General features: G+C 46.8%; 1 protein-coding gene across 1 annotated transcript in view; it reads left to right on the plus strand.

The window, feature by feature from the left end:
- Positions 1–24753, plus strand: part of LOC144153438 (hydroxylysine kinase-like) — a 185299-nt gene that overhangs the window by 145618 nt on the left and 14928 nt on the right. The window contains exons 5-6 of the mRNA XM_077685085.1: positions 9224–9357; positions 23698–23875. Coding sequence (XP_077541211.1) covers positions 9224–9357; positions 23698–23875 — 312 coding nt within the window. The remainder of the gene's footprint in view (positions 1–9223; positions 9358–23697; positions 23876–24753) is intronic.

The raw sequence follows: 24753 nt of genomic DNA on the forward strand, positions 1-24753 counted from the left end.
AAAACTCCCACCTCCCCTCGCGGGAACCCCTGTGTAGATGCGACGCACAGGGGTTTCACGTTGCAGCGTTGGACAGCGAAGGAACGGCGCTGGAATGATGGAGCGGAGCGGCGCAGGCACCGCGTTTTATAGCGCGCATAACGGTGAGGGGACGCGCCGGCGCCAGTGCGTCTGCCGCGGCTATGACACAACACAATCCAACACAATCTACTTTAATCCAATCCAAATCCAATCCAATCCAATCCAAGCCAAGCCAAGCCAAGCCAAGACAATCCAATCGAATCCAATCCAATGCCCCTCGCGAGAGAGTGTTCGCTATCGGAGAGGAGAGGGGGTGAGCGGCGGAGAGCGCAGCTGGCGCGGCGAGGAGAATGGGGGAGGGGCGGACGCCGACGACGACGAGGCCGGATGCAGGGACAAGGCGAATGAATGAGATGCCTTCGCATCTAAAATAGTGGCATAATTGCAGTGAGTCAGAAAGACGTTTGCTGGAAGCTTTTTCCGCTAGTACCTGCACCACATGCTAAAACAAATCTCGATATGCAGCCATGGGGCGCATGCTCCTTTCCAACAGGTGCGCCGTTGCAGCCTCAAATGTACCTCTTTCCAACTTTTTTCCAAATCCTTAACGCTTTCAGAATGTAGTCAACAAACACAACCATTGCTTAAATTGAGGTTCCCAAAATATTTCAGTCAGAAATTTTTGCAATATGCCCATCGGATAATTTATAAATTTGGTGAAAAGGCATTTCTCTCTTTCGCGGTTTCGGCTTTCATCGAGGGCTGGAATTAGATTATTTCAGCGGTGTAGCGGATATTGACCAGCTTCCTCTCGGTTGCAAATCTAGAAGGAAAGCCGGGCCAATAGCCGGTACACCGCTGTAATGACGTAATTCCAGTGGTCGAAGAACTCCCACACCGGGAAAGAGGGAAAAATCTTTTGGGCAGGATTCTGAGTTATCTGATGGACATAGAGCAGTGATTTTTGGCTGAGGTACTTTGCGACCCCCTTATCTAAGTAGTTTGACTACGTTCTAGAAGCATTTATTATTTCGAACAAAGTTGAAAAAAGTCTTGCAGGCTCCCTTTAAATCACGACCAGCAAAAAGTAACAGATGTTTTAACTCCATCGAACACAGAATTTAGTGCAAAAGCAGCATACGTCATATTTGTAAAGCGTTGTCTAACACACCACGACACATATATTTGCTACCGTGTGGGTAGATAATATGACCTTCAATGTATAAGCGCACGGACTTCTTGTAGACCCTCTTACTGCTTGCAGACTAAATAATCGATCGATTGCTTGAACTTGTAGACTGACTATAATCAATGAGCTTATTAGCCGTTTTATAAAGCATTGTATAATGCTCCACTGCGGGGGTATACCCCTGTCGGCGAGCTTGAGCCAAGCTCGAGGTGGATGACACCTTAGCAATAAATCAGGAGGATGTTAAAACTGAGGGCCCTACCTCTAGGAATGGAAGCCATTTACAAAACAACTGTTACAAACTCCATGACACAATAACATTCATGCTTTAACCAGACTCCCAAGAAGCCGTAAAAGAGAGCAACAAGCACAACCTCCGCAGTTACAGAATTTAAATCCACAAACTGCCCGAAAGAATGGTCGCATTTTGTCCGGCCGTCACCTTGAACGACGTATTAGGACATGATGACCCGCTTTCGACCACAGACAACAGAATATATGAACATTGGTAATTGCCCGGCAAAGGACTGGTAGTTAACGGGCACTTGCAATCAAGGTTCCTTGCTTTCAATGCAGTGGACCCATTTCGAAGCGTTTGTAGAGCACATGAAGATTATTCTAAATTTGATCATAGGACAACACCTAACCCAACGAACTCCTCCTCCGTTTTTTAGATGCGACGCATCTCTTTCACGCGCCTTGTCCCCCCGGCGTAGTCCGGCGGCGTCCGCATCCCTCCCCCATTCTCCTCGCCGCGCCAGCTGCGCGCTAGCGCCGCCCTCACCGCAGCGCCATCTGCGTGTTAGCGCTCGGCTGCGCTCGCTCCGTCGCCGTGCCAGCTGTGCGTGGGTGCGGGATAGCATGCAGCTTGCGCTCGGTTAACACATGCGCATGCGCTGCTATGCGCTGCTCTATCTCATTCCGCTGCATATAAACGCGGTAACTGCGCCGCTCCCCTCAGTCGTTCCGCCGCCGCTCCGCCGATGACATCCTCCGATGACCACCGATGATTTGAATGCAGACTAACAGGCCTGCTATCGCGATGGTCGGCGCAACCGTAACAAGCACCGGCCACCCCGATAAAAATTTACACCATCTTCCCGCGAGGGGAACCATGGGGTAGATGCGACGCATCGGGGGTGAACATGCTGCGTAAAATATGGACACACAACAACAGTGGACACGCTAACATAACGGAAACGCAACGGAAACCCCCGATGCGTCGCATCTACCCCATGGTTCTCCTTGCGGGAAGATGGTGTAAATTTTCTTTTCCTCGCTGCACGGCTCAACTCTACTTTATTTCCCGCAATGACCAAGCTTCGGGCCGTAATTGACGTACATTTTAATCAAAATGTATTACAAGCACAAAAGAACGAATTTTGGCAAATTGATGATGTTATCATAGACAGCACTGAGCATGAATCAAATTAAACTTAGCCGAGAGCTCTCGTGTTCCCGTTGTCAATATCTCTGCGTGATACCAGACTTATCCTCAGAGAAGTCCCAGCCAACAAAGCTACGAAGCTGAAAACTAAAACACCGCCCTAAAGTCACCAAGTGCTCACTTAGTAATGCATATAGCCAGTGCTCACCTCATAAATATACGGTGGCCGCAACAAGGCCCAGTGTGTGATCTGGGGTTGGCAGTTGGTAGAGCCGGCAGAAAATTCGGGCCTCGAAGATTAATTACATCGGCAATAAAATTGCATTCAGCGGTGCGCGACCGGCATTCCGTTCATCTCTTCCACGGCTCCACCATTGAAACGCAGGGAGGGAGGGGACTGCGTCTGACTTCGATCCTGCGCCACCGATGTCTTCGGACATGCTGTTCGCAGGGCGGCGGTTATCATGCGGCCCTGCGCTGCATTGCCAGTACAGGTGTCGCGCGCACATCAGTGCAACCTGGCGACAGGCTGCCTAGTCAGTACCGTCTGGGAACAGACACGTCTCGCCCAGGGGCGTGCCGACTGCACGGGACGGCTTTTCCCCGCCAAGCCGTTCGTAACCGCTGAACATCACCCGCGGCCGCGTTGGCTTACTGTCTTCCGGCCGTGGCTCCTGCTGCCAGCAGACGGTGAAGAAGCGTCGGCCCGGCTGGCAGGCGAGCCGCATGGGTCTGGCCAACAGACCCTGCTGCGCTTCCTTGGCGATATTGTCGAGGCACGCGCAGCCCGATGGTTCGGCCTTGTCCACCGGTGAGATACAGGGCGAACCAAGCGTCTGGATGTTGCCCAAGGCAGCCCGGCTGTTGCGGCGCTTGTTCTTGGGCATGGGCACGAAGACTATGTTAGGGTCGAGCATGCACCGGGGCTGGAAGCCGAGCGAGGCCAGATACTAGGCCAACTGATCCGACACAAGGCCGGGGTCGTGCGGAACGTCGGCCGTAACCAGGCGGTTTGTGTGGCGGAAGTAGAGCAGCAGGTCCTGGACACTCTGTGTACTCCTAGTAACGTTTCTTCGTCTTTGCGATGTCCTTCTCGTCGCCAAGCTTGCGCGCCCACGAAGGCCTGGCGGGAATTGCTAGCCGGGACTCTGGCACGCACAGGCTCAAGGCTAGGAAGCACGGCCAGCGCTCCTCGAAGAGTTGCATGTCTCGGTGGCAGCGCCGTAGCTGCCGCTTGTTGGGCAGCATGTAGCGCAACTTGGGTACCTGGCCCGCCAGGAAAACCATGCCGGGCTCCCAGCGTGAATCCAGTTCGCGGCCGAGCAGTTCCAGCAGGAGCCACAAGCTGAGCCGTGACGGGTCATCCTTGAGTAGATCCTCCACCCTCTGAGCAATACCCCGTGGAGGATCTTCGGAGTCGTCGTCTGAGTGAAGCTGCTTCGCGAAGTGCGCGAGGATGAGAGGTTCGGCGCTCACAATCTCGAAGCGAAAGCAGCTGGCGATGTCGTTCACAATCTGCCCCATGCGAGAACAAGGCCCACCGAAGACGAATATCAGTTTCTTGTTGGGTAGGGAAACGGTGGCAGGTCGCACGTCACTACCGATGGCCAGGTCAACCAGCGGTCCCGTCTGCCGGCGCCGCGCAATGCACGGCACCTTTAGGGGTGCACAGCCCATCGCTACTATTAGGTTCACTTTCGGTTCGTGCCGCTGCCGGGCCGGCGGCCGCCAAAAAGAGGAGCAGCGCACGCTATGGGAAAAAATTGGCACACGCAACCGGCCGGCGGCAGCGCCGTGTGCTCGAGTGGTCAAGAAAGACATTCGTCACGAAAAGTCGTCAACCACGCCATCGGAACCTATTTATGGCCCCACACGACGTAAAGAGGGAGGCAGTGAATGACAAAATGAAGGAGCTCATTCGCTGCGGTTCGCTGGGCGGAAAAAGTTCATTACAGCGCGTTGGGGCGCGGAAGGTTTTCCTCTTGCGCCTTTGGATTCTACCGCGACCGTCGGTACTGCCTGCGCAGCAAGAAGAAATGCACCAACTGCGTGCGTTTCCTATACTGCTGCGAGCTCAATCTTAAGTCTACGCTTTAGTATAGTAACTCTATAAATGTGAAGTTGAAGTAACGCGATGGCGTGTTCTTTGCTTGCAAGCCATAATTTTTATTTGTGCCGTCGTATAGGGGAAAAAAAATGTTCGTGAAGCAGTTGAATCAGCTCATTGACAGATCAAATGCAATGCACTGAGGCGATATTTATTTATTTATTTATTTATTTAGATTTCATTTATTTATTTATTTATTTATTTATTTATTTATTTATTTATTTACTTATTTATTTATTTATTTATTTATTTATTTACTTATTTATTTATTTATTTATTTATTTATTTATTTATTTATTTATTTATTTATTTATTTATTTATTTATACCCTCAAGGCCGAGAGGCATTTCAGAGGAGATTGGGTTGCAAAGTTATACATAAGCATTAACATAAGTAGTAAGGCAGATAAGTACAAACAGCTAGGGCTGTAAGAACTGATGGTTGTCTTTGATTGCAGTGGTCAGTCCATGAAGGCGGTTCCAATCTTGGGACGTCAGAGGAATAAATGACTGAAAGAAGGCGTTGGTGTTGCACGATATTGTTCTTACTTTGTGTCGATGGTCAATACGAGAAGAAATACAGGAAGGCAGAGTAATTAACTCATTGCATAGGTGAGAATTATGGTAGTAAATTTTGTGAAAGAGACGGAGGCGAAAGTGTTTGCGGCAGTATTAGGGAAAGACAATCATGGTCAACCGATCGCTGGATGTGGTAAGTCAATGAAACGAGCTAAGCTAAGGCGTTTATTTGGGCTGGTTGGTTTATTTTACGAGAATCCAATAGATCCCTGATTGCTTAAGAGGAATTGAGTGGCAACACAGCGATAATACGTTAGAGCGAAATCCCCCTGGTTTCTCGGCTCCAGGATGCGATATTATACAGTCTGCGGAAGAATATCTCATATTTCGTTTTTTTTATGTGGACGATGATCTTGTGGGGCAAATTAGACTGTGACTGTCTGTTTCTGCGTCCAATTGCATGTTGAATGTGCCTTCAGTGTATGTAGCTCATTGTTTGATCTCATTATCATATTTCTTATACCTTCCATATTCACTCTTTTCTCTTTGTCACCCGTACTCTTGGCCCAGTGGGAAATAACAGGCCAAATATTAGAATCTCAGGCTGATTTCCTCTCCTTGCAATAAGGCTTTTACACTCTCTCTCTAACGATGTGTGCGCTGCTTTTGGTTCTCGTACAGCCAACGAAACAAGGCACAGGTGAGATTTTAAGCAGCCAGGCTCATTAAGTCATCTTGTGAAAAGTTAAAAAGGGGGACTGAAAAAAATTAATACTCCTTGATTGTTCCGACGTGGTGGGTGCTTTTATTCGGTTCTCCAGTCTCCACCGCTGCTTTAGCGACTGTTCACTGTTGCGCGTTGTAGTCGGCGCTGGCCCCACTCCACTGACGCTCGGTGAGAGGGAGTGTTCTGAGAGTTTGAGCGCACGCTGCGGTCGTATGGTGGAGGGTGGGCAGTTGACCAAACTCGGAGCACAGTTTTGGGTGTTGTGTTGGTAAAGTTTTTCTACTCTAGAAACATAGTGGATCGCATTCCTATGAGTTGAGTGGAGCTGCTGTTTGATTCTGTCTCAGCAACGTTTATGGGGGGGAAGTGGAATTTGATTCGGGCTGCTTCGTAGTAACCCAAGTGTACGGGCAATAGGGGCGGTTAAATCAGTTTGAGGGTTGTTTGCCGTTTTATGATTGAGAATTAGGGGTCCGTTTGAGGGGTAAGGGTACTATTGCATTACGGCGACCTGCAAGCGTTACGTGCCAATTTCATATACGTTACTGCTGCCAAATGCATGTTGCTGCTGCTGTCTGGCAGGTGTAAATAACAATAACGTATCAAAACTGGACCGGGGTTTACCTAGCAGGAACTCGCGCCGGACTACTAACAACTTGTCAGTGAACCTTCACCTGCCCTTTACAGCAGGGTTTTTAGACCTTTCTGTTACTGTCAATCACAGGTGGTCAAATCACCTCACCAGGTTCAACCTCACCTCAAACTCATGTAACTTTTTCAAACCTCCCTTCAATCTCATCCTGAATCACTGTTTAGGTTGTAGTTGAGTTAGGCGAACTCACCACGGCATGCGCCAACCACCATGGACGTCACCTCAAAGAGAGAGAGAGTAATTTTACATGAAGAAAAGGCAAACACAGAGAGGTCGGCCTAATCGTATAGGCTTTGGCCTGCTACTTTGTGTGAGGGCAGGGGATGGGGAATATGAGAAAAGTTAGAAGGTTACAGGTATGGTAAAGATTGAGGTGAGGGCATAACTATATACAAGAAATGCCTACACAATGTGCACTGCATATTCAATAGTTCGCCACAACGGGCTTGGACTACAGTCTAGCTGCCAAACCCCTGTTTTTCAAAAATGCCTACACTGCCTTGAATGCCAAAATGTCGGTATTCATTGGGAGGAGGGATAGCGACTTTATTCGCCTTTTAAATGAATTGGGAAGAATACAGAACACAATGCCAGGTTGTGGCTTTATCATTAGCACACGAGTCTGTATACACCGCATCTAAAATTTGAACCTTCGACACATATACGCGACGAGAAGGTGTCTTTATCCTACCGTACGAAATAGAAATATTGCCGCGACTTCTCCGCCAAATCCCGCTCCTGTGCGTAGCTTTGGAAAACCAAACTCGAAAACTGGCCGCGTATCTGCTTGCTTCCGTTCAGATGACTGCGAAAGACGACATTCGTCTGCCGCCTCTTCCACGTACACTCTCTTCTCCGCTCTCCGCTCCTAACCCTCACGCTCTTCCCCTGCCATTTCGCTACAATCGTGATGAAAATTGAATGGAGGGTCCATCCAATAGAGAGTTTTAGCAGTCCATTTGTTCCGTCGTGTACGTAGTTACCGTGTTGGCCGGGACCCGACTGCGGCTACGCGCGCGGGAGGGCGAGGAGGCGCACCCAACCGTGACGAACGCGCGGACATGGCAAAGGCCGGCCCGCGGAACTAATCCCCCTACCGCGACGAATGCACAAGTGCCCAGACGGGTCCCGGTCAAGCCGGTAACTACGTACACGACGCAACAGACGGACTGCTAAAACTCTCTAATGACCGCCACAAGGGGGAGTCGGAAACAGCGTGGAGTTGACAAGCTAGTGTCGACCCCACAAGCGACGCGGTCCCCTCTCCCTCCCGTCTCACTCGTAGACCTTGGAGGCCATCCTGGGCAGCCTCTCCCCGAGGTCAAGCTCCTGTTGGTCGGCAGAGCAGAGGCCGCGTCCATGGCACTCGGATTCCCCTGGGTCGGATTCCGGGCCTGCTTTTTCCATCCCCCGCTCTTCGAAATTGCGTTTCACTGTTACCCATCCAATGAAATCTAATTTTTACGATTCCGCACCGCTCGCGCGCAATCTGCATCTTTATTTTTTGTTTTTGTTCTTCCGGGAACAGCACGAGCGGAGCTGTGTTCTTTTTTTGCTTGCCTTCTCAACCGTACTGGAGCCTTTCTGGGCCATTTTTGACACGCGTTTTTTTACTTTATCTCTTTAAAACCACTTCAACTTGTATTGCTAACGAAAATAATGCCGGGACTTTGGTACTTATATATTTGGCTTCATATGTGCCTAAGATTTCCTTAGCGCTAAATATTGGGGACTTGTATGCTTAACGCCAGAACGTTTTGTTGTTTGCAACGGTTATGCCTACAAACTTCTGTTTGACAAACTGCTGTAACTCTGGGCCAGAAGGCTGAATCTAGGGGCACAGACAGATAGATAGACAGACAGACAGACAGACAGACAGACAGACAGACAGACAGACAGACAGACAGACAGACAGACAGACAGACAGACAGACCAAAGTTTTCGCGTTTAGTAGCCCAAGAAAACTATCGTCCTTAAATGTTGAGGGCCGAAATTGGGCTTGGGTATTTCCTCTATGAAAAGCCATGATTTGGAAAGAAATTTTCTAACTTTGACTATGACCATGACGCTCATTATAAGCATATTAACTGATGTACGCATGTTTTGATGTCTGTACAGGTGCATTACACTTGACACCCTCCGTATTTAATTTTAAAATGTGAAAGGACGGTGTTGACGCGCAAATGTAAGTGCTTTGGTTTTGGACCTGATGACAACCTTAGTTACAGCCCCAACTCATCCAACCTCAAACTCGTCGGCTGAAGTTGAGGTGGAAAACTTGGACCTCGCTCACTCAGCAGCTGGGTTACAGCCTTTGACATCACCTCATCTGGTGGAGCAAGCTAACCGCCTTTGCCAGTCTAACCTCATCAGTACCATTAAGGATGATTTTTTCTCTATCGCCTCAACAACACATACATGGTGACTTCATGGAGACCCTTGGACGTTGAGGGCGACTTCATGAGGTCCAAATGACTTAATTATTGTGCCCGCGTCATTTTTTTGCTGACAAGTGTGGTCAGCCTTGCCCGAATGTCGACCCGTTTTCTTGTTGAGCGGTCCTTTACTATGAACCTGCAGGGGCTACTCACTTACACACGCGTTACATCTTGCCACCTGCAGGTTCAATGGTGAAGGAGTGCGCCGTGCGGTTGTTCGCCTTCGTGCCGGGATGCACTCTGGATCGACGCTCGCTGACTGACAAAATCTGCGTCACGTGGGGTGCCCTGCTGGGTCGGCTGCATCGGACGCTGGAGGTGTAGTGTACAGCCTTGCTTGTAACTTCTCGTTATTTGGCTGAATGATTGCCAAATACAGACCACACGGTGGTGCGGCGATGTTTTTCGGCGGATTGAAGCAACCCCTGAACCACCTTTCACATTTAATCGTGCCTGGAATATTTTAGACAAACGACAGACGCTTTGTATACAGGGATACAGTCAGGAAGACCAGAATATTACTAGAAATGCATACCTTCTCCAACGCACTGGCCATCAACGTAGATAACGTTCTGCTTGATGTTGTGCTTTAATCAACCGCGTTTTTGCGTTTACACACTGACTGGCACTCGATAATAAGGAATGTTCACGTTGGAACAGAATTAGGCGATTGGAACACTTGTACATGCGCAGGACTGTGAGAGAAGGATTTTTTTTTTGCGAGGGAAGCGTGCTGCGTTTGAAAGCTAATCGAATTCCTTCCTCCCGGAAACACGCATGTACGTGAAGCCTGACCTCAGGGAAAACGAAAAAGACCAAAATCGAAACGCAATGACTGCTAAACATAAACAAAAATACTTCTGCCGAAATCGAAACTGGATGACAGAAACGGAAACGTAAAACCATCGATCGACCAAAAAGGTGACCCTTTCATTTCGCGTTTGGTATACGTTATTGTAGATCATCTCCTTGGATTATCGGGAAAGTTCATATTCTTCAATGGCTGCCCGCTCTTCCGCTGGGTGATCCACGCACGACCTACCCATGCCGCGCTAGAAAATGAACTTCCCTACGAGAGCGAGCGACCGTACGTGCGATGTGGCGTTATGCGAGCGACGGCGCTGGTTGTCTCCCATTATGGCGTGAACGCGGGTTTTCGTACAAGGCAGTGTCTGCCAAAGCAACAAATACCGGCAGCTTGTTTTTGTACGTTCTAGAAGAATTTAATTCTGGGCATTTAAAAGAAGAAATGTCAGCACGAATTGAGCAGTTACTTCAATGTTGCTCCACAACAGGGAGTTGCTGACGGAGCATAAATATTCTCTTTCTTTTTTAAACCTATTTGGATAATACGATTTTCGGATCATACGTTTTATTTTCCGACTCCCGTGAAAAACGTATTAACGAGATTTCACTGTATATTAAAGACTTCCTGACAGACAGAAAAGCCGTCATTAAGGTTGGAGACCTCCCTTCCGAAATGATTTCGTGTGGAAGCAGGAGAATTCCACAAGGAGCGGTGTTGTCCTCCATATTGTTTAACATAGCCCTGATTAATCTTCCCAAGAAGCTGGCTGAAATCCCGGATATTTATCATGGAATATATGACGGCGACATCACGATATGGATCAACAAAGGATCGGCAGGAACAATGCAAGGCTGCCTCCAACAAGCTGCCAACGTAGTTCAGGCCTATGCAAAAGGTCGCGGACTAACCTGCGCCCCCCAAAATCCGAGATCTTACTCGCGCAAAAGAGGCGACGCGACACAGCCATGGACATAAAGATATCACCAGACGGACATAGTATCCTTCTTTCTTCAACGATTAAGTTATTGGGCCTGACCTATGAAGAAAATGGCAAAAACGACCAGCTAAGCCAAAAACTATAAGCAACCACAGCGCAAATAGTTAAGATGCCCCGAAGGATTGCGAATCAAAACCACAGCGCGAAAGAGCGAGACATGCTACGTTTGGTCGAAGCGTTCATTGTTTCTCGAATAACCTATGTCACCCCTACACCATCTCTAAGCTGCGAGAAAAGCAGAAGGTAAACACAATTATCCGCAAAGTGTACACTCTTAATCTGGTTCCATATAAGTTCCAGTTAAAAAGGGTGATCCATATATTTTATGTGGATCCAAACGAAAGAATAACTGGAACGAAGCATATAGGTGGATCTTATCTGGAACCGTCAGCTTGTTTTCTTTATGTTCGTGGTTTTTATCTGGAACCGAAGAAATGGGGTCATGCGATGTCGGCGGTTCCGGTTACTGTTCCACTTATGTCCCAGTAAACGGTTGGGGAGAGTGCGTTTGTATATTTTTTGCTCGTGTCTTGTTCCACATAACTCGTGCATGGCAGTGAAGTATGCTCTCTTTCATGCATCAACTGGAACAATGAACCGCATATATATTAGGTGCTTCTTGACCCAAGATGCACGTGCGCGTTTAATATACAAGCGCACACCGCACATAAGATTTAATGAACTTCACCGACATCTATGAAACTGCCTTGCAGCAGTTAACTTTCATAATACGGCTAAGCTGTAGTTTTAGTGATGTCCTTTGACAGAAAACGAAATCCCACTTTTTTGTCAACGCCGTACAAAGCATTAAAAATGTCGAGACGAGGATATCTTACGCAAAAGAAGAAATTGCAGGAACCCATTTCCAGGTGTTCTGCGGCACCCAAACCGCTTTCGTGAACATCGTATTTTTCTAATTTGAGGCGTCAAGTATACAAAATCACCAGTGACTTCAATTTGAGGACTAAACGTCTTCCCTTTCCCCGTCTGCCGTTCGGACAAAGCCATAGCTGCTATAGCGCTGAAGAATTCGTGGTGCTTTTGTGAACATCTTCATTACGAAATACGTATTGAATTGAGGCCATTACATTTTATGCATTTGGTTTACAAAGTTTCGCAGAAACGGCAGTTTTTGTTCAACGCTCAGTCATCATCTCGCTGTGGTGTAGTACGCGCTCAATGGTACTTATTCCACGTTACTTATGTTATGATGGGGTACATACATAATGGTAACCGACTGCGTCACATTTTACACCGCACACATCATGCTACGCATGCAGTTATATGTTAAGAAGTTCGTTCTTGTATTTTGTCTCGTCCCGGCTATTACTTTTCACAAGCAAAAACGAAAGCCTCTTTGCAGGAGGAGAACGACACAGAACCCGGAGAACTAAATCTACCCCGCGGCATCTGCCTTACATTCTATATATTTATACTGAAATGTCATTCTTATTTCAAATTATGCATTGCAGTATCGCGAAAATTCGCAGTGTTACCCTAATGTTGTTACTCGCCATAGTAATTCAAGTTCACCGAATGACCTGCCTTCTCCTCCTGGTCCCCCCGTTGCTCTTTTCCTGCACTATTGGTGTTCATGAAGACAAACTGCTGGAAAACGGGCAGGTGTATTATTACTCGCTTATCAGCGAGTAATCACACTGGATTCACTATACGGAAGTAGTTTTCTATAACGTGGATATCAAAGAGCGTCGCAGTATATATTATTGGTATTGGAAAGACTTGTTGTCAAGAGAACGCAGTCAATAAAGAAGCGTCGTTTTGTTTTCACTGCAAATAACGAAATAAAGCTGTCATCGAAGTTTACGCACACATACCGCACGCGCTCACGGCCCGCGGCGAGAAACAACTTTAGCCCAACTAACGTGTTAAATTGGCTAATATCTGAGCTCTTTGTTCCAGCCTCAGAGCCGCGTCGACGTCCGCTTAGAGGCCTACTCCCATTTTCCGAAGCAAATATAAGCGATCAAGGGTGCCGAGCAGCCCGAGCTTGTGATCTCTTCCGCGGACTGGTCACTGGCCACGGCGTGCATCGCCCAAGGCACGGAGGAAGAAAAAGTTTGCCGAAACCCGTGGCCGAAACCATTACGAAACGACCGCCACTTCAGCGCGGCATGCCGTGCGCATGCGTTGACAGCCGCAAGGCAGCGCCGCTTGCGTTGATGCATGGTATAGTGGGACGGCAACTGGTACAACGACGATGAGGGAAAAACGGGACTGCGTGAACACTTTTAACGACAGCAGCGCCCCTACGTCTCAACGTTTTCGCAAGCTAGTTTTTGTTTGTCCGCATGCAGCGCCACCAGTGGCCTTCTATAGCGGTTTTCTTGATTGCTCGCGTTATGCTGGTTATGCGCCTGATGTACTAAATGAACTGTCGGTCAGACTGGCGGGAACGGTTACCAGTTTGGTTGTGGCGTGAAACTGCGGATTTCTTCATGTCCTCGGGCTGTATTTAGTGTTCGACGAAGTGAAGTTTTGCGGGAGGCGCAAAAAAGGTCAGTGCTGCTTATTTATGTTCTGGTAACGGTTGTTGTTCATTGACTTGTTCATCACGGCGTCCGATAAACGTGCCGCTCCGCTGCCTGTTCGATGCGAGAAACGTTTGCGGCCGTTATTCACTTAAGCTGTGTGTTTGTGGGTCGGAGTCGGCTTGACATTTCTGACTGCATACGTTAGCTAGTGCTATTTAGAAAGTTGCTGGTGCGCGCATTTCTCGAGTCTGCATGTCCCCTTATGGTGTGGTATTGCTTAGTTGTATATTGACGGTTGCTGTACCTGTCAGCGGTACTGAATCTTCTCGGGTTAGTCGCACGCTATTGTCTCGCGCGCACACACTGCACGGCTTGTTTGTCGGAGCGTCCGTCTTTAGACTTATCGGTATTTTCAAACTTCCGGGTTAATTGCGTTGTGTCGGTCTTCTGAGAGCCATAAATGTACTATACTAATCACGCTATTCCGCCTAATGTTGATGTGCGTTCAAGACGTTGGCGGCAGCACTGCTTACGTTTATCTGTGCTGTGTGTGTAGTTGTTCCCCGTTTCTTCCTATGCCTTCGATGAATTCAGATGGTCTATTTACACTAGTCAACTTTAGTTGGCTCCCTGACGTGTAGTGAAATGCAAGGGAAAGTGGTTGTCTGAGCAGCAGCGTAGTAACAAAACGTTCCTTTTGTGGAGGGGAAGTCAGGTGGAAACACGCAGAAAGTGTGGAGCCGTTGCTATGCTGTCAATGTCAGTGGTAACCTGAGACCTCAGAATAATTACCCATAAAGCTCACGTGTGGACTATTAGAAGTTTTAACGTCACAAAGTAAGTTTAAAAACAATTCATTCCTGCCATTTTATGCTATCAATGTCAGTGGCAGCTAGAGAGTTGGAATAATTTTCGAAACGCTCAGGTGCAAAGTTGTTGAATCATGATGTGCAACAAACATTGATCCATTTTCGTTCTCCTTTGAACGTAGAAATTATACTGCAAAAGCAGATTGCTACATTCTGTATTCATACTCTATGACCTGTTCAGAAAGAGTCTGTGGCTGACTGTGGAGACATTTGGCCCTCCACTGATAGGTTGTGACAAATGTTTTTGTTTCTCTGCAAAAAAATGAAAACAGATTATTTCCATTCTTTACATGCTCCTGCGAAGTCATGGCTGTGGCATTTACTGGCTGAAGACATCCTCGGCATGCTGAAGGGTCGTCGGGGAGAGTGCGGCGGATTATGAATGCCCTGCGGAGCTCATAAGCCACAAAAGAGTACCTTTTGAGTCGTGCATATTGTGCAGATATTCACCAGTTCGCATAGACCAATGACAGGTGAGCTTAAAGTATGTTCAAATATTTTTATATCTCAAATTGTTTAGCAAGAAAAGATTACCAGGACTTCCGCTGTAAAAAAGACATTCGACTTTCGTAAAACGTATCAGACATTGTTCAATATTTTCTCGTGCTCCCTGGGTAAAGCAAGGCATAAATTTATTCTCTGATATTTTTGTACTGTTTATTTTCTAGGCAGTAGAGCGAAGATAGACCTAAAACAGCTGTACAAGGAATGCATATGGCCATTTTAATTGTATTTGGACCCCTTCTTGGATGTGTATCATCAGAAGGCAACACATTAAAGCTCTTGCACGGGATGAAATCATTGCATTCTACAAGTAAGTACGCATTGTAAGTACGCACTGCCATTTTTGGGTCTTTCATGGCGCGTTTTTAGGTAGTTTCTTTGTAACTAATGGTTTGAAACTTGAACTTCTTTTCAGTGACAGCTTGGCCTGTGGCTCAAGGTGACAGTAGGAGCTTTTCGGAACACGTTAGCGAAACTTCCCTGGAAGTGCACTTTGAGACGTCCCTGGCAGAAACACCCGGGTCTTAATTTTGGTTGGGTAAGCTGGCATTTTGTATTTGCGGGACTCAATTTCTGGGGCTGTTCATCCTAATAAAATCTCACTGTTAACAAGTTATCGTGAACGCCAATATTGGCCATTGTGTTCACATTCCGCCTATTACGGATGCTCCAACAGTGGCCAAAAACACCCACTATTTTGTATTTAAGTTTTGTAAATATTTAGCGTTTACACCTTGAGAGTTGTTGCTGTGATTTGCCAGCACCACGGACACGCCCAACGTGGTTGCTGCTACAACAATACGGTGGCAACTGACGATTTAAATTTCCCGCTTTTAATACGCCCGTAGCACCAATAATACTCCCAAATACAGCCGTAGCATGAGTAATGCTTGCATTGGATTTTGACAGGTGGTTAAATAAGGGGTAATTTTTTTAAGGGAATTGTTTAGAGCACAGAAAGTGTCGTCTGCAAGAAAATGCGCTATAGTTGTGATTTATAAGAAAATTGTGCAACAGCCTAGTTCAGCATTAGTCAGCTAAAATCCTGCCTCATACCACTACGAACCATGGAGGTAATACATATCGAGAAATATTTTAGGTGGAACTAATTCCCCCCAAAATATCTGCCACAGTGCGATATTTATTTCCTATGACTGGCCATTTATTTCTTTGCGGTAGAAACATCGTTTAGCTGTAAGTTATATTAGGCCAGCCTCACTACAGCATTCTAGGGAGCACATTATACAGTACAGAGAACATTTTTTGCCGAGAGGTGTGTAAAATATAATGCCGAAAGGTGATTATAGTAATTATTATTTGAATAATAAACGAAACCTCTCAAGGAGGCAGCAAGGTGGGATACTTTCCAGAATCAGGGAAATTTCATTGATTGTCTGTGGTGATATTGTTTAGCGCACTTTCACCTTTAGCAGCACTCCCAGAAAAAACGCAAGAAATCACTGATTTTAAATCAATTACTGTGTTATAAAAGGGCCTAAGCAACTCACTCATTTAAAGCAACCATGTAACAAAATATTCTTGTTTCCTTGAAGGTACATTAGGTGAGCAGTAAGTCTTCTCGAGGCCCGGTTATTCTGAGAGAAGGGACTGGCGCCATCAATATTGCCCGAAAGAAACACATCACGGATTCGCCGCCTGCATTGTCACTTCAGGATGTGGTCATCCTCTTCGCCGCATATGTCATCTTTTTCATCGTGTCATCATGTTCTTATGGTTGTGTGCCTTTGAAGAGTTCTTGGGACTTTTGCAGGGAGTTCTTGGAAAGCATGAGAAATTTGACAGTGGCCTGGTGTCATTTAAGTTGGAGTCTTTGTTGAAATACTTGAAGTGTTCAGCTCTACTTGGGATTTTAAATTATTGGTAGAGGTTAAAGTATCTCTTGAAAGGCATGAAGGAGGTCAGATGAAAGGCGTGAAGGGGGTGAAATCAGATGAAGAGGTTTAAGTTACTGGCACATGCAAGTTTCATGTCAACTGAACACTGAAGTCGTGCCTTATTTTTCATCATTGGCACAATGCGCAGACTGTCTTTGAATCTATAGTGCGTGTTAATGTAGTTCATGGCACCGCATTGTAACGTCCTATTATTCAAGTGTAACTCATGAGATTTTTTTTCGTGGCAGTGCTGCTGCTGATGCAAAAGTGACAGTGCTTATTTACGCAGATGGCTTGCGCCTTCATTGATAAATTTTAGTACTGTAAGTGAGCTGACACCCATGCCGTAGAAGAATTTAAAATGTGCTTATTTGGCTTGAACAAGTCTTCTCCTTTGAACAAAGTTGCATTTCTTGCTTGGCAGAAGCAGGGATTTGGTCACAATTACACTGACAGCAAGACGGGAGGGTTTTTATAGCACGCAACTGTGAATTTTACCTAGGGTAAAACGTTGAGGCTGGAAAAAATGCTTTCAAGTCTGCTTTGTAAAACTGGTCCCCTGTATGATTCAACGCTGGCTTGTTTGCTTCTTAAGGATGTCTGACTTGTTCCCGCTTGAATTGATGACGTATATAATGTCTGCTTGTTAAATTTTATTATGTGTAACATGCTTCCAGCTACCTGGTTTGCAAAATCATATAAGATTCACGCTGGCTTTTGTGAGATTTCCTGGGATGAATTATTTTAAACAACTACAAATTGTTTGGTCAAGTAACGTGCCTTAAGTCAAAGGCCTTTTCAGGACGCTCATAAAGTCTATTTTGCCTACAAATAGCTTGATGTTACACTTACGTCTGGTGTCAGGAAACTACTATTTTTAATAATCATGTTTTAATTGTGGCATACTGCCGCATGTGACCTCTCGTGTCAAAATGTTTTATCGTTAATCTTGGCTCGAGCGTTGTTTTCCTAAACTCTTGCACTGCACTGTTGTAGGTTTCTGATAATACAACCGCATATGGCTTGTTTTAGGCCTTTCCCTACAATTTAATAGCAAACTGCATTTTCCCAAACAGTTATGCGTAAACACAGTATGGCAAGCACAATGAGTAATTCCGCCTTTGAATTACCTTGGTTTATCTGATAAGACAGCATATTTGATGCTCACTGTTGTATAATGTCTGTGTCAGTGCCGCGGTAGACGCACACGTCTATTTATTTATGAAGCAGTCGACCCTAATACCGTCTTTATTAACCATGTTTTTGAGTAAAAGTGAATATGTGAAAATGCCACTTGGAGCTTAGTGTTATCGTTATGGTATTTATTCCTTGTACGTTGGTCATTTTCTGTGCAATTTAAAATAGACAGCTATTCAAATCTGAAATGTATGAATACTAACACCCAATAAAGTTGTATAGTATGTTGAAAAGCAGTGTATGAGTCATAATAGTTTGTTTCGTGCGTATTTTAATGCAAGTATATTGTTTCTTTTATATGCAGCTGAAACCCATCACAGGATTCTGCGGGTGAAGCCAAAGACTGTGTGCCGCTCTAGGTGCCTTAGACCAACTTTTATATAGAACTGTGCTCCGATAGGCAACGTATGGGAACTGTCAGGGACCACACTGCTGCGGTGGTTTCTGCTTTCCAATTGTTGGTATCCACTCTCATCCAGCGCGTTTTGCGCTGACATGCTGTGCAATTAAAGTTGTTCCTCCTCCTCCTCACTGCGGGTCATATATCAAGGCTGTGTTAAAATGTTGCTTGCGGTTTCCGCTGATACCAATGCACCCGCCAGCCTGGCATATGACCTCGGTGTATACCGACAGGAAAGCAGAAATATTGGAAAAGTGGAGTCCCATAGACAGCTTCCCAATGCCTATAGGAACACCGTTTTATATAAACAGCTGGTCTGAAGGTGCCTGGAACGGCGCACCGGATAAATTCCATAATCATTTTACATGGATCAATGTTCCAGTAACTTAAACTACCCTTTTATTTGGAACACCGATCCACATAATTTAGTTGCAAAAATATGTGGTGCACTGTTCCACTTAATTTTCAGGGTATGTGGAACACGGTTCCAAATATATAACTGGAACTTTTTTGCAAAAAAGTTCCAGTTACTAAGTGGATCTTACGTGGAACCAGATTAAGAGTGTACAAACAGGTCCTAGCTTTGCCCACAAGTACATGAACTGCTCGACTGCAAGCACTTGGACTGCATAATACTCTAAAAGAACTGACTGAAGCCCACCTCACCACGCAGAGAACACGCCCAGCCATTACCCCCTCCCCCCGGGCGGTACGTACTCCAACGCCTAGGCTACGCACTCACACATACCATCGAAACGACGCCGTACATCCCACTCGACATAGGGTCAATTCTGCGAGTGCCCCCACTTCCTCGGAACATGAACCCTCAACGCTGTGAAGGGAGAAGACAAGCCAGAACCCACGCCCTAAAAAAACTACACGGAGAATCTACCACCATGGTGTATACGGATGCAGCGGACTACGCGCGCGAACACTCAAACTGCAGTTGTCCCAACCCCCCCCCCCCCGCCCCCTCCCTCCTGCCCTCATCATGAGCATAAGTCTAGATTGATTGATTGTAGGGTTTAACGCGCCGACGCAACGCAGACGATGTGGCGCACCGTAGTGGAGGGCTCCGGATTAATTTTGACCACCTGGGGATCTTTATCGTGCGCCGAAATCTCGAACACACGGGCGTTTTCGCTTTTCGCCTCCATCAGAAAAGCGGCCGCCGCGGCCGGGAAAGCATAAGTCTAGAGAAGTGTACTACCCTCCAAGCGGAAGAGACAGTGATCGCGTTAGCCATTGCGCAGACTCAAGCCAGCACCATCATCAATGACTCCCAAGCCGCTTGTCGTACGTACATGGTGGGAGGAGTTTCCAAATCAGCGATGCAGGTTTTATCAATAGTGTGGACGCCTGCCCATTCGTAACTCCGCGGCAATCAAGCAGCCCATGCGTTCGCCCGAGGTTTTGCAAACCGGGCACCGTTGGAGGATGACGACCGGACAGATCACCCTCTCACTACTTTCAGCGACATAACGCAACACTACCCGACGCACTTACCCGCCAGGAGCTGACCCGCTGCCCAAAGAACAAGAAGACACCCTCCGCCGTTTACACCCCACGAGACTACACGCCATTCACCCCACGATCATTCACCCCTGTGCAATGGCTGCGTCCAACGCGCTACTCTATATCATATGGTCTGGGAGTGTCAGGATAACCCAGGCTTGAAACCATTTCTCAGTCCTAACTACGAGCAGTGGGAGAGTGAGCTTGCCAGCTCTGACCCGAATAGGCAGGTAAGGCTGACAGAAAGGGCGAAGTCGGCGGGTAGAACCAACTGAGTCCTTGACTAGGAACCCCGCCCACCTACCGGCTCTTCAGTCGAATAAAGTTTCTCCTTCTCCTCCTCTCCTCTCCACCGTGGCGTGAGGTAGGGAACACAACTGGCACGTAGGGTTGCACACGTGTGCGGGGTTTGGGTCAGTTTGTCCGCAGTCGGGGCACCTTGTGTTGTCAGGTTATGTGCACAGATTCCGGGGTGCTTCTCTTTGCCGCATTAGCGGCACATTTGCGTTGTGCGTCGAAACGCCCTGCAGTGGTAGAGCATGCTCCTCACTTTTACGTAGAAGGGTACATGCTTGCCATGAAATACAAGTAGTGGCGATGGAGTTTGGCTTCATAATACGTGCGTACAGTAGGAGCGGCTTGTTGGTTTGTAGATATTCAAAGAGGTTGCTTGAACCCCTGCCGCGTCCAGCGCGCGTCCAGCCCGAGTCCAGCCCGAGGCACGTAACGGTTGGCGGCTTCATGTAGCTGGAAAACTGGCAAACTGAGTGTAGCCTTTTCAGAGTGTAGACACACAGTACGCCGCAGCGAAAGGAGCAGTGGACCGTGTCACGACCGCGACATTTGCAAGTCGGCGTCCGCCGCAGCTTACACTGCGCTGTTCCCGTACCCGTGGGCGCTGGCATCGAGGCGCCAACTGTCGGCGCTCAATAGCGTGAGGATGCACTAGTTCGCTTCGCCTCTCCTGGACGGCAGCACCATCGGAGGGAAGAGTATAAGGCGCGTTCGTCGTCCTATTTACGCGTCTGTTGATAGCGCAGCTGGGAGCGCGTTTCGTACCTCCCGTTGTGGCGAAAGAGTTCGTGGCTAGAATCCCGGCACAGCCTCGTCAATCGAAGTTTTTCTGGCGATGTCATTTCCGTGACGGATATTACGTCAGTGAGATCTTGGTGTACCCCGGCATAAAACAGTTTCGGGTTAAAAATGGAAACGCAATATAATAAAAAAATGACTTCTGCGCTACAGTGACCTAATACGGGCAGGAGTGACACATTATGGGCTGGCACTAAAAGCATAGTAATCACTGTATTAACTGCACGTCAGCATTGAACTTATGCGATCAAATCGAACCAGAGGCCCCACTACAATCGCCCAGGCGGGAGTTGGCGATGGCTTGATTGGTAGCCGACAATCGCCCAAACAAGCTCCTGTGACAACATAAAGAAATCACCAGAAAGAGGCTGAGGAGTTCATGGGATTTCATGTGATTTCATGATTTCATGTGATTTCTGAGGCTTCATGTGATTTCTTTAAAGGGTCTAGAGAAGTGTACTACCCTCCAAGCGGTTTTCACTGTTTTCAACTTTTTTCGAGATCTCAAATACTTGCAGAATGTATTCATCCAACACACCCAGTACTTAGACTAGGGGTTCGCAAAGTACATCAGCCAAAAATTACTGCTCTATGCCCATCAGATAACTTGGAAACCCGCTCAAAAGGTTTCTGCCTCTTTCCCGGCCTCGATGTTCTTCGACGACCCGAATTACGTCACTGAGGACACGTAGCGGCTGTTGGCCGGTTTTCCTTCAGTTGCAGCAATGAACGCTTTTCGATAGAAACTTTAAACATAAAGCCACAAAAGCAGAAACGGAAGGCGTATCTGGTGCGACGAGCAAATCACGCAGCCCCGCTCCGTGCAGGCGATAACTGTAGCTTTCGCAGTGCTTGCACACGCGAAGGAAAGAGTGAAAGCGTTTATAGGAAGTGCTGCAGGGTCCGTTTAATACCACGATTATTTGTTTGAAGTTAGCGATAAAGTTCGTATCACTGTTTCCCGGACAACACAGGGTTTTCAATGAACCAATATTGGGTGGCCCCTTGAACCAATCCAAATCCACTAAGAGATGTTCTATTGTTCTTGTTATTGTTATCATTTTTATGCTACCTTCCAGATACACAGTGACATAGTAACGATTACTCTGTGCACCTGTTACTAGGCAAGGCCCGGATTCCTGCACCTTTGGAAGGAGCAAATCTCTGATGACTCTCACAAAGGCTTTTTTAAGAACCAGGGGAAGCCTGACTTCCACCCAGTGACCATATGTGCGCCTGGGTAGCTGAGGTCTTATTCTGCACCCCTCATATGCTGGTGTGGAAAGTGTGGCTGTCAGTGACGAATTACTGAATTTTTAATTATCCGCTTGAGGCGCTCATGGTACAAGAAGCGAAACAAGCTGCGAGAGCTGCAATACTTAAACAACGCTTTTTAAAAATCATTGTGTGACTAAACCAGCAGCAGTTGTTACGTGGCACGAATACAACATATTGTCCACCATTAGTCGTGTAAACGGACTTCTGCCCGTTTACTCACCCCATCTCCCCTGCGGACATTTCGTGATACCTTAATCGGGAGACAGTGTACAGTGACCCCTGCTTCCTGTATTTGAGAACGCATTTTTGATATTTTCTCCATTTGTTCACCGCGTGACTCCTAATCTCTACATAATATAACAATTTGAACGCAGATAAATAATTATCTCCTTTAATATTAAATTTATTTACACAGATTCACATCCCAGTTGCCATTGTTTACACAGTGTCCTCGTTCTCATTCTGACAAGGAAGAAGGCGCATCTCGTTCTTGCATAGATCTTTTTGTCAAGCCTTTTTCAATTTTTAAACAGTTTTTATCGTCAAAGAGATGAGATTAGGTAACTGAATCAGCGGCGCGGTGTTTGGAAAGACGGAAACAATTTTTGGACAATATGTCGAAGGTGGGGGAATTTCAGGAAATGCTGGGACGCCCCAGAAAAAAAAGATCTCCCAAAACTTGTGCCCGTGTCTTTATCTTGCGTTTTCAGTGTGGAAAGTCCCCCACAATCGGAGTTCTTCAGATTGATCCGAATCAGGAAAATGAATTTGTTCGCGAGTGTTTGGCGGAGATAACTTGTTCTGCAATGATCCTTGTAATTGCCTATTCCGTTATTCCCGATCACTCTTTTTGACACGCGCGACAGTTCCTCAGTTGCGACGGCGCCTGTGAAGAAAAATAAAAACACGAGATATTCACATTCTCGTGCAAAGTGTTTCCACCATTCATTTGTACCGAGAACCTCTGTTAACTGAAATCAACTGCCACGTGGAGTTGACGAAATCTTGGACGTCGTGGCTTTTAGACGTGCAGTATCTAGACTGTTTGAGTGAGAGAGAGAGAGAGAGAGAGACAGAGAGAGAGAGAGCTTTAATGAACACTAAAGAAAGGCTTGTTATGTTATTACTTACTCTGCCTTGCGTGGGCAGTATTTATTTATCCTTTGCAAGTAAAGGTCGGTGCATAGTTGTATTGCCCCAGCTTGTGCAATGTGTAGTGTGTTGGAGTAAAGATATAATGTGACATTGCTTTCGCCAATTTATGCAGCGCAGATTCTTTCAGTAGGGAGTTGTTTGCTGCTGCGTATTTTTGACACAACTTTAGCAGTGTCCGGCCTCTCTCTGGTAAGAGCTGTGTGCTATTGTATTACGCCCGCTGTATAATTCTGAAATAATTTTGTGATCACCCACTACCCTCTGTAATGCCCCTGGGGCCTGAGGCTACGTGAATGACTGAATGAATAACTAACTAACTAGCTAACTAACTAACTATCTAACTAAATAAATAAATAAAAAACAAACAAATAATAAATAAATAAATAAATAAATAAATAAATAAATAAATGAATAAATAAATAAATAAATAAATGAGCGCGCTTTGCGGCTTGACAGGGCGCGGACAAGTATCCCGCGTTGCTAAACCGCTACAACGCCTGGAGCCTCTGGAGCGTCCCCGAGCTGGTCCCCTTAGTGGACGTCGTGGTGGAAAATACGGAAGACCGGCGGATCGTGCGGGAGGTGATCGCGCAGTATGCCCAGCTGGAGCACGAGCTGAGCTCTTTGCCCGTAGGTAAGACGAGAGAACTAGACTGCTGCGTTTACCATCTGACCACCTAATCGTCTCTTCATGGTTACGTTACCGGCTGTTTCAACCGGACTGATGAGAAAGTGGTTGGGAAATAATTTGAGTTGCAAGCTATGTAAACACCAGAGCCTTTCAATTGGACTATGTTATAGGGTACTACGTTAGAGCGAAGTGCATGCCGTTTCCACCGATTGAGTTAGGATACTGTATTTTCGAGCATTCGACAGTATCTCAGGCAGTCAGCTTAGACTTTGTGTGCAAATGGTCTCCGAGAAAGAGAACTGAGAGAAGGCATTGTTGGAGATCCTGCAGATTTGCCTGTATCATTTCGTTACCATTCCGTTTGCCGTTCCGCGTGTACGGGCTAGAACAGGCTTGGTAAATCTCTTAACGCTTGGTAGGACGCAGGAGGTGACCCAGTATAAACTCATACATTTAACCATCCTTTCTCCTGACACTCTTCGCAGGATCTTGTGAACTAGAAATCAGCCTGTCGTGCAGCACAGCTCTATGAACAGTTGCATGAACCGAAGCGTAATATTAGGATGAAATCTGCGTAAAATAAGATAGGCGCTAACTAATGTCTATCCTACCTGAGTAGAATCACACATTGCCTACTACATACTGTGAGACGCACGGTCGAGCCGGGTGGGAGCCTTCGACAACAAAGCCGCGACTCCCTGAGATGGCGTCACACGCAGTGTTGCCATTTGCCGTGCTCGCGACATTCCGTTTCCAGATGACTACTAGCCCGGCGCTTTATTTGCGCACCCAGCAACATTCACGGCTTCGCTCGGAACACTCATTCTTTTCTTTAGGAGAATAGCTGAAAAAATTGCGCTCGCAGGCTCAGTATAGCCCAG

Source organism: Haemaphysalis longicornis, unplaced genomic scaffold, assembly GCF_048455015.1.
Source record: "Haemaphysalis longicornis isolate Haplotype H1 unplaced genomic scaffold, Haemaphysalis longicornis Haplotype H1 scaffold_9, whole genome shotgun sequence".
In the NCBI taxonomy this organism is placed as follows: domain Eukaryota; kingdom Metazoa; phylum Arthropoda; class Arachnida; order Ixodida; family Ixodidae; genus Haemaphysalis; species Haemaphysalis longicornis.